Source organism: Priapulus caudatus, unplaced genomic scaffold, assembly GCF_000485595.1.
Source record: "Priapulus caudatus unplaced genomic scaffold, Priapulus_caudatus-5.0.1 Scaffold22, whole genome shotgun sequence".
NCBI classification, from domain to species: domain Eukaryota; kingdom Metazoa; phylum Priapulida; class Priapulimorpha; order Priapulimorphida; family Priapulidae; genus Priapulus; species Priapulus caudatus.
This window is the reverse complement of record NW_014577083.1, coordinates 904176-914211: the sequence shown is the minus strand read 5'-3', so window position 1 is coordinate 914211 and position 10036 is coordinate 904176. Positions and strand designations below refer to the sequence as shown.

At 45.1% G+C, this 10036-nt stretch overlaps 1 protein-coding gene across 1 annotated transcript in view; it reads left to right on the top strand.

Moving 5' to 3' along the window:
* The window catches only part of LOC106813062 (remodeling and spacing factor 1-like), a gene marked incomplete at its 5' end in the record, with an annotated part of 19122 nt that extends 9498 nt beyond the window's left edge, over positions 1-9624 (top strand). Inside the window, 9 exon segments of the mRNA XM_014817109.1 lie at positions 536-987; positions 1253-1406; positions 1751-1932; positions 2148-2273; positions 2684-2838; positions 3031-3146; positions 3775-3937; positions 4344-4510; positions 4878-9624. Of these exon segments, the coding sequence (XP_014672595.1) occupies positions 536-987; positions 1253-1406; positions 1751-1932; positions 2148-2273; positions 2684-2838; positions 3031-3146; positions 3775-3937; positions 4344-4510; positions 4878-8035 (4673 nt within the window).
* Positions 9625-10036: the final 412 nt, after the last annotated feature.

The window sequence follows — 10036 nt, the reverse complement described above, 5'->3', positions numbered from 1 at the left end:
ATGAAACTGTTGACAAGAGGGACAAAGCTGATGAAACTGTTGACAAGCATGACAAAGGTGATGTGAACCATGATGAAACATTTGATAAGAGTGACAAAGATGTTAAACGTGACAAAAGTGTTGATGAGAGTGACAAAGATGACAAGAAGAGTGACAAAGATATTGATAAAGGTGAAAATGATGTTGTGAAACATGACGAAACTGTTGACAAGAGTGACAAAGGTGATGAAACTGTTGACAAGAGTGACAAAGCTGATGAAACTGTTGACAAGCGTGACAAAGGTGATGTGAACCATGATGAAACATTTGATAAGAGTGACAAAGATGTTGAAAAGTGTGACAAAATTGTTGATGAAAGTGAAAAATGTGTCAAAGAAAAAAACAAGGGCATTGATACATTGAAAAAGATCTCAAGAAGAGTGACAAAGATGTTGAAAAGTGTGACAAAATTGTGGATGAAAGTGAAAAATGTGTCAAAGAAAAAAACAAGGGCATTGATACATTGAAAAAGATCTCAAGAAGAGTGACAAAGATGTTGAAAAGTGTGACAAAATTGTTGATGAAAGTGAAAAATGTGTCAAAGAAAAAGACAAGGGCATTGATAACATTGAAAAAGATCTCAAGAAGAGTGACAAAGGTGACAAAGAACATGATGAAAATAACAAAAATGTTGAATCTGGTGATAAAAGTGAATCAGCTCGTGATGAGATCAAGGATGATAACAAAAATGTGGACAAAAACAGCAAAGGTGATGCAAATGGTGACAACGTGGATGAAAAGAAGACTGCCGGTAAAGCCAAACCTGCCGGTACACTTGTGAAAAAGGGTAGGAAGAAGAAAACCGACTTTCTGATGCCTCCAGAATTGGTAGACACTCCCATAAGGAGGAGTTTGAGGCCACGGCGGCAGCCGCCCCCACCTCCCGTAGTTGAGCAGATTCTCGACAGTGATGAACTCAGCGATGAGGAACCAAAGAAGAACAATAAGGTATTTGCTGAAAGCTTTGGCACTGTTGAACCTGTGGATGGGAAGGAGGGACTGAAACAACGAATTCAGTTGCGTCAAAACCGTGGTGGTAGTATTAAGATTGCTTTATTTTGGGTACATGTACATCCATATATAGTTTCTAGCATATGGGAACTGTGATTATGACCAACATTTACTTCATCTGAAATTGATATTGCATGTTGTAGCAAGATCAGAAATGTGATGTCATGTTTGCTGGTTATGTAATCGGTATCTGTATGTGCAGAGAAAGAACAAGGAGGATTCAGATGATGAATTCGTTCCCACCGTGTCAAAGTCCCATCGTAGAAAACAACTAGACTCGGACATGGAAAGCGAAGATGAGGAGGGAGAAGTCGTAGCACCAAAGCAACGTGCAAGGACCGTGAAGAAAACTAGAGGTATTTGCAAAATTCACTGTAGACTGAGTGTGTTGCTATGTTTTATTGCTGAATGAATCACACAATATGATACTAAACATTTAATCATTACAAAATTATTTTGTAAGCCCCCCCTGCAATGGCCCCCATGCTAGCTGTAGTAGTAGCTTAGCCTATAGAGATTATGGCACAGTGTGCTGCTGCTTGGTAGGTCGTGAGAGAGTCGAGAGTGTGAAAACAATAATGAACATCAGAGATGTGTGCGTCTTTTCACATGTCTAGCTCGGGGTGGGATTTAATTCGATCGTAATTCGTCAAGGTAAAATCATCTGCTTAAATACGTATACGTGTACCTCACCTGACAGATGATGGAGAGAGTGACGGTGAAGCTGAGGACGACAAGCCGTGCACCCGCTGCCACGAGGGTGATCATCCGGAATGGATTCTGCTGTGCGACAGTTGTGATGCGGGCTACCACACCGCCTGTCTACGACCACCACTCATGGATGTACCGGATGGCAACTGGTACTGCCCTCCCTGTGAACACGTGAGTAGGCAGTACAACAGATTGACGTGAGCAGTCGCTTTAATTCTACAGTAAATTCCCTTCAAATTGGTTCGAATTCGGTTTGTCTTGTTTGTAACTCGTCAGTTGGGTAATTTCATAGATATAATGTTACTATTGCAAACTTTAATGTGGTTAGTGTTACATGTGGGAACATGCATTTGTATAAGCTAACAGTAGATAATGCATCACCACAGAAAATGCTGCTAGAGAAACTACAGGAGCAGCTGCTGGACCTGGACAATGAGTTGAAGGAGCAAGACAGGCTTCAGAAGAGACAGGATAGACTGGACTTTGTCAACGTCAGCTTATCTAATGTATTGGTTAGTATAATTTCACTGATGTTAATTATATAATTATATAGAAGATGTGTCTAGCTTTCAGTATTTTTTTAGTTGTGTCAGTGATTTGGTTTTTGGTTTTTGTTTGGTGTTTTGATTTTTTTTACGGTTCAATATAATTGATAAGTAACTCAATACCTTGTGCAAATAATTATTGGCATACTCACACACACGCACACACGCACGCACACACACACACACACACACACACACACACACATACATACATATATATATATCATAGTATTTCAGTTTATAGTATTTCGTTAAATAAGATGTGTTTGCAGTACTTATTATACCATGATCTGGTAGATGCATGAAGATGAACCAGTTGTACTGATGGGATCAAACAGCTGAATTAAACTAATTATTGTTGGCTGGCTATTGAACAGGAGAAGAAGAGAAAGCACAAGAGACAGCGTGTAATGGATTCCGATGAGGATGACGATGAGAACAAGGAGAACGAAGAAGATGAAGACCAGGAGGAGGATGGGGAGGACGAGGAAGAAGATGATGACGAGGAGGACTCTGATGAAGACACGGAATGGTATCGATTGAATAAGATTTGATAATTATTAATTCCTCGGTTTCTTACATTTGTTAGAGGTGAGATGACATTATAGGTCAACCCTATTTTGTCACATATGGCAACTATTTTACCTCTCGGTCATAGATTTATCAATGCAACTATGTTGATTTCAACACAAGTTTATATGATCTCTCTGTGGTTTAATAACAGGTTGCGACGGTCGAGACGAACTCGGCAGGAGATCAGCTATAAGTTTGAGGAGTTTGATGAGCTCATTGAGGATGCGGTGAAGGATGATATCAAGGAAGAGAGAGTTATTCCTCCAGGTATAGTAACAGAATATAACCAGTGTTGATTTTTAAAAATAATTGTCTTTTGATTGATAATTGTTTGAGTTTACAAAACGGTCTTAGATGGACAGCAAGTTAACCTTTTAAATGATCCAACCCAAAGCCTTTTTCAAGACAAAGTGAAACTGTTTGCCTAAGCGGTGCAATAATTATGGATTTGGGAGGTCATTTTGAAGTTGAGTCTCATCACTTAAAGTCATTTAATAAACATTAGACCAGTTGAGTTTCATGTCGTTTTAAGCATTTAATAACGCACGAAAGATATAGTAATAACTTTATTCTTGATATATGATCCTTTCTACCATATTCTCACAGCTCAGGTATAAATAGGAGGCATTAGTATAGTTACTGTAGCACCAACTGAATTACTCTTAATGTTAGTCTTAACATTAACTTGTTCTTTTAGAGAAACATCCTAGAGTTGCGAGAACGAAAAATCTTACCAAATTTCCTCACAACTTTACAAAAGAAAATTCTGTTGATAGTCGACGAGAAAAAGTCAACGTTAAACCCGATATTAATACTAATTGTGTTTCTGACAACGGACCCCAACTCTTAACTCTGACAGCTTTAAACTCTGACACATTATAATTAACCTTTTCAGGGAGAAACCGTGGCAAGGACATGACCAACATCACAGGCCTCCCTCCAGAAGACGAGCTTCCTCCGGTGGTCGCCCGCAAGGGGCGCCACCGACGGCTAACGAACCTAGATGCGAGCAGCGAGACCGAGGAGGATGCAGAGGATGAGGAGTTCAAGGTCACAAGGTTTGTCATGGTCAAGAGTTGTCGCTCGTCACGCAATGTTGACGGCAGATAATTCACAAAGACATCGCTTGGTGTTGCAGCGTGTTCAGTTGCAGAGTGTTCTGGCTCTGTGACACTGTGACATATTTGAACTAGTGTGTTTCCTATCACACACTGATTACGGGTAGAGTAAAGAATTTTGTAGCGTGCTCTCTTTGCATAGTTCAAGTGGGTATTGGGAGGAAGCAGAATTCAGTTGACAACGACCTCTATTGAGTAATTCACGTTTCTGTTACGTGGATTACAGTAGTGAAGATTCGTTCATTACTCACATGACGTATGCCATCTTTGCTGAAGCCATGGATGCTAATCCAGTGGAATGACAGCCTGTAGTTCTAACACTGGTCTCTTGTTTTGACTGCTGTAGCGAGGAGTCGAGTGAGAAATCCGAGGAGTCTCCTTCGATGTCGGAAGCGAGCGACGACAGCTGGGCATGGCGGCGTCGCCGGCGGTGCCCGAAGCCTTCACGTCGCAGCACGCGATCTGCTAAGGGCAAGCGGAAGAAGGGCTTCTATCGCTACAAGGGTGACTGGGGTAAGCTGACGAGATGGAGTATATTAGAGTTGTAGAGTAAACTGACATTCATAGGGAGTATCACATACATCTCTGTGCAGTGCATTCAGTGCAGTAAGTTACAGTACAGTACAGTGCAGTACAGTAGTTTACGGATGTACTCGTTGATTCAATAAATATTTACTTTTATCAAAGTTAGCTTTTACTATGAAGTGATTCCCTGAAACTCATAGGTTCTGCTATCAGAAAAGGTTAACGGGTTATCCACATGGTTTTGGCTAAATATATATGGACACACACCGCATGTAATTCACAAGCACGAATCAGTGCGAGTTGCAGCGTGATATCAAATGGAGTGTGACTGAGTCAGACGCTGCTCTTGTTTCAGTTGTTGACGACGAGGACAGTGAGGCATCGTCTGATGACTACACCACGGTGCGGCGTAGGAAGGTCACGAAGAATGTGCGCTACAAGGAAGACTCCGACACCAGCTCCAGTGCAAGCCTACCCGTTCACCGGCGCATGACAGGGAAGCAGCGAGACACAGAGAGCGGTAGCTGGTCTGGCTCCGGGTCCAACAGCGACAGAGTGGGCGCGAGGGGAGTGAAGCGACAGAAGATAAGCAGCGGTAAGCGTAAACGCATCGTGGTCCCGCAGGCTTCTGATGATGATGATGATGATGATGATGACGACGTTGAGAACCACAGCAATGGTGGACACGCCGCAAGCTCTAAACGGAAGCTTGAGAGCGATTCAGACGAGAGTGGCAATAAGTCGGGCCCCAGTAGTGCGTGCAAACGAAAGAACTATCGTAAAGTGATCGGTTCCGAGAGTGACGATGACTCTGACGTCGACGATGGAAAGGATTCGAAGGGCAAGTCGAAAGTACGAGCTGTGAACGCGAAACGGTCGACGAGAAGGGCAAGCGGTCATCACGTCATCGAATCTAGCGATGAAAACGATGAGGATCCTTGCAGTCAATCTCGTAGCTCTAAGTCAAAGACTACGAAGACCTCCAGGGTTTCACATTCCGAGACGGAGGAGGATTCAGATGACTCTGGAGAGGAAGATCCACCGACGCCTAAGAAAGACGCGAAAGTCAAAGCAACTGCTAAGCGAGGTACCTCGCGGAAAGATGCACAAAGAAAACCATCGAAAAAGGCCGAGACGGAGTCAAAATATGAAGACGAGGAAAGCAATCAGTCAAGCGAGGCTGATGATGATGATGATGATGGTGATGAAGACGATGATGAGGAGGAGGAAGAGGAGGAGGAGGATGAGAATAGTGATGGTGATGAGGAGGATAAGGAAGAGGATGAAGGGAACAAGCCTCTGTCTAGTAAAAACAAAACACAACAGCTGACACCAGCGAAGACGTCAGCCATGGCAAAAGAAGGCACGAAAATTAATCCACCCAATGTAGGATCCCAAAAATCTGAAGAGGAAGTGGAAGGTAGAGAGGTTCAAGCTGCTATTGCTGTACATGACAGTGATGCCACAATACCATGCAAGTCTGTTCCGAGTCAAAGGTCCGAAATTCAATCGGAATCTGGTGCAGAAGCTAATACAGTCAGTGAGCAAAGGCAAAAGGGCAATAAAGCAGAAACAGAGAATGCAGAAACTGTGCAAAAGGAAGTTGATTGTAAAACTGGTCTCGCAACAGTTGGCATCAATAGTGTAACTGCAGTCGAATCTACGCCCGTGGAACTAGATGAGCAGAGGAAACGTTCTGAAACGTTTCCTTTGAAGGAGCCGGAAAGTACAAAAGTGGAAACCGTGAAAGCGGGTAAAGCAGGCAAAATTCGCAAGGAGGGCAATGATGTGACGGCCCAACCAATGCCAACTAAAACAAGAGCCCAACAATCAAGAGCAGCGAAAAAACGCGGCGTCCTGCCAACTTCCCCTACCCCTGACGTGACACAAGATACCAAAACAGAAGCTGACCAGAGTGGGGAAGATAACAAGGAAGCTGTCAGTGACCAGGACATTGTAAGCCCACAGGTCAGCCAACCAGTGGCTAGTAATACCTGCAGTGGAGGCATGAAGGAGGACCAATGCAAAGAATCTGCCCTAATCCCCAACAGTCAAGATGGGAAAGATGAGAGACTACCAGACACAGAGAAGAACCCAGTGTTGCATGAATTGCCTAGCAGAGAACCGGAGGATATCAGTCGGCACAGCGGTAGCCAACAGGAGCCAGATGAACACACACGTGATAAAACCTTGAGCGCGTTGGAACCACCTAACGACATGCCAGACGGAGCACATGTCCCGTGTAAACGCGTTACTAAGGCAGGAAAAGCTAAGCGGCAAAGACCGCCGAGGAAGCGAGGTGCTTCTAAGGCTGCTGCTGCAGCTGCAGCTGATAGCGGAAACGACGTAAGTGAGGGCAGTATGAATGCACCATTGGGAGCTTCTAGAAACGCAGCTCTAGAACCTAGATGGATAGAGAATGAGTTACAGGGCAAGTCTGGGGGCGCTGACTACGAGGCAGCAGTCAGAGATGGACGAATGGATGTTCAGAGCAGAGAAGAGAGCCGGGAACCATCGCGAGACGAAACTCGAATCGCAAAGGATCTCGATGATAACGAGAGGCGTGACAGTGTCGGAAGTGACTTACAGAGTGGGGATGAACTGGGCGCAAGGGGAGAAAATCTCGGTGTACCCGGAACGAACATGGAAGCAGGAGCGCGAGAAATGTTGCCGAGAGGCGAGAAGATTGGCGCAAATCCACAGGGGCCTCCAGGCAGTAGCTTGGATAGACTTCAAGCTCACATAGAGCACGTTTTCCAACACGAGGGTCCACCGCCGCAGCTCGGACGAGAGAGCGGGTTCCCATCTCAAGCGTATACGCGGGCCGAACACCCTTCCATGTACCCGTCGAAAGAAGACGGTAACGCCTTCCAGCACGTTGGCATGGGTTCTGAGGTGGCCGGCGTCCCGCTGGGTCCCAGCGGTGCATTCAACGGCGGCGCTAGATACTACCCTGGTCCGATGTTCCAGCAGAGAGGCCCTGCCCCCCACGGGCACTTCGCGCACGCCGGTGTGCCACCGTACCAAGTGTCGCACGCCGGCTCACCGTACCAGCAGGGCGCGCCACCGTATCACGGCGCGAGCACGCCGCCATATCCGAACGCGTCGCACTATTCGCCACGACCGACCGCTCCTCCGTATCAGCACGGCGGCGGCGGCGGCGCTGCGGGCGGGGAGGCGCAATTCCAGCGTGCAAGCCCCTCCTACCTTCAGGCGCACGCGCACCAGTACCCGCAGGCGGCGTACGGCTATCCCCACGGCCCGCATCCGGGAGGCCAGATGGCGCCGATGCGGCACCAGGCGTCGCCCACCAGGGGGCAGGCATCGCCGCCGCAGCGAGGCTCGCCGACGCAGCAGGTGTCGCCACCGATGCGGCAGTCGGTCATCCAGCCAGTGCCGGTGCGAAGCAGCGGAGCCGGGTTCATGATCGCCAACATCCTGAGGGACACACGCGAGACGCTCGACCCGGAGCTGAGCGGAGACGAGGCTGAACCCGAGTACCTCGAGCTCTGAGGCACGACCCACAGTCGAGACGCTCGACCCGGAGCTGAGCGGAGACGAGGCAGAACCCGAGTACCTCGAGCTGTGAGGCACGACCCACAGTCGAGACGCTTGACCCAGAGCTGAGCGGAGATGAGGCGGAACCCGAGTATCTTGAGCTGTGAGGCACGAGTCACGACCCACAGTTGAGATGCGCGTCTCTGGGGCGATACTAGGCTCGCTTAGTCGCTTTCTGCAAGATATCTCACCACGTACTTTGACGGCGCGATGGAGGACTGTAGGTGAGGCCATAACATACATGCGCACATTTTAGGCGTTCGTAGAGTGCTGAAGGTATTCACCTCTACACGATATATCGCGTTCTGAATCATGTTTAAATAGCTATATGAAATAAGAAGGGAGGTTTTATGCATACGTTGTACATGTTGCGGGGACATGCACTCGTGAGATTCACGTGAACGCAGGTGGTATCTGCTATAAGATAGATAGATGGAGGAGGAGCCACACATGATAATACGAGGTGTTGCGAGGTGCTGCTACGTGAGTTTTGTACCTGTCCAAATGTAAATAGTCCTAAAATTGTAATTATTATATCGTGATGTTTCTGTTCATTACATCGTCCCTCGCTTTGTGTTTATTACCTCGAACGTGATTGTGTGTGCATGTATCCGTGTTCGTTGTGCTGGTGGTTTTACGATACTAGATTCAATTATGCGAATGAGATATATCCATGTGTAACATATTTATAAGATATATACGCACTCACGCACCCACGCTCTCTCTCACACACACACAAACATTACGAACGTTGTCTACGATTAGCAATCGTGACGATATTATTGAATTAAAATGCACCAGTATTTTCTATCATATGACAATTAAAGCCATTTAACTGTAATCTACTTACAGATCCATGATGAAACGAAGTACAATAGTGTACGTAATGCTTAAAAATATGGCATCTTTTCAAGGCTAGATTTAATGTAATTACGGTGCTGTGTACTACATGTGTAGTTGCGTGGAGATTAGGTTGATCTCTCTGCTTGTTAGCGGCTGACCATGACTACATATTACTAGCCCGACATATAGTCGAGCAAAGATACGTACTGCAACCGACATGATTGACCTTGAAAGTTACTAGACAAAAATCCTAATTACATCCGAATATCTTATATCGGTCATTAATTATTTTTACCACGACGATGATTTTGTTTCCTGATCATGTAATTGGCGGTTGTGATAAGATTCGTGTGGCTATTGGTCAGGCTAATGTTGTGATGTTTTTTGTTCATTTACGTAATTCCATTATAAATGGATGCATTAATTAGTCGTTTCAAAGCATATATTTTCGTAGAAATACTTCATATTTCATGTAGATAAAAATGATAGTTTTACAGTATAGGTACTGTATCGTTCACGGGCTGTTAGAAATGTGCAACCAATATAATAGGAATCATGCGCAGCACCATAACGACTGGAAGTGACGCTGCAGGACAGATTATATTTTAGATCATTCTGATTTGAATTTCTCTTGATTTTGGCCTGAATATTATGTACGTACAGGATATTTATGATGAATAAAATACTATGTGTATTTGTAACACCAGCGTTATATTGTGATAACTCTATCTTATACGCACTGGTTGTAGTACAGTCGGTTAGGTCAGGATACCATCAAAATCGTTCAAATTGTGAAAAAAGTGTGAAAATTGGTACACTTGCATACTTTTGTATGCTCTTTCATTTAAAGACAAGACACACGCGATCCAACTACAACTTCGGCCGCCATCCTGAATTCAAAAATGGTCGCCGTCATTTCTTAAAAAAAATGCTATGTCTCGGTTAATAATCTTCGTACAGACTTGAAAATTGACTGACAGACGTAATTTGGGTTACTATTTCATATAACAACGTGATGCATGTTATCCAAGGGCGTTTTTGGCTACCATCTTGGATTAAAAATGGCCACCATAAAAATTACAAACTTAGCAGTTTTTCCGTTCACGGAAGATA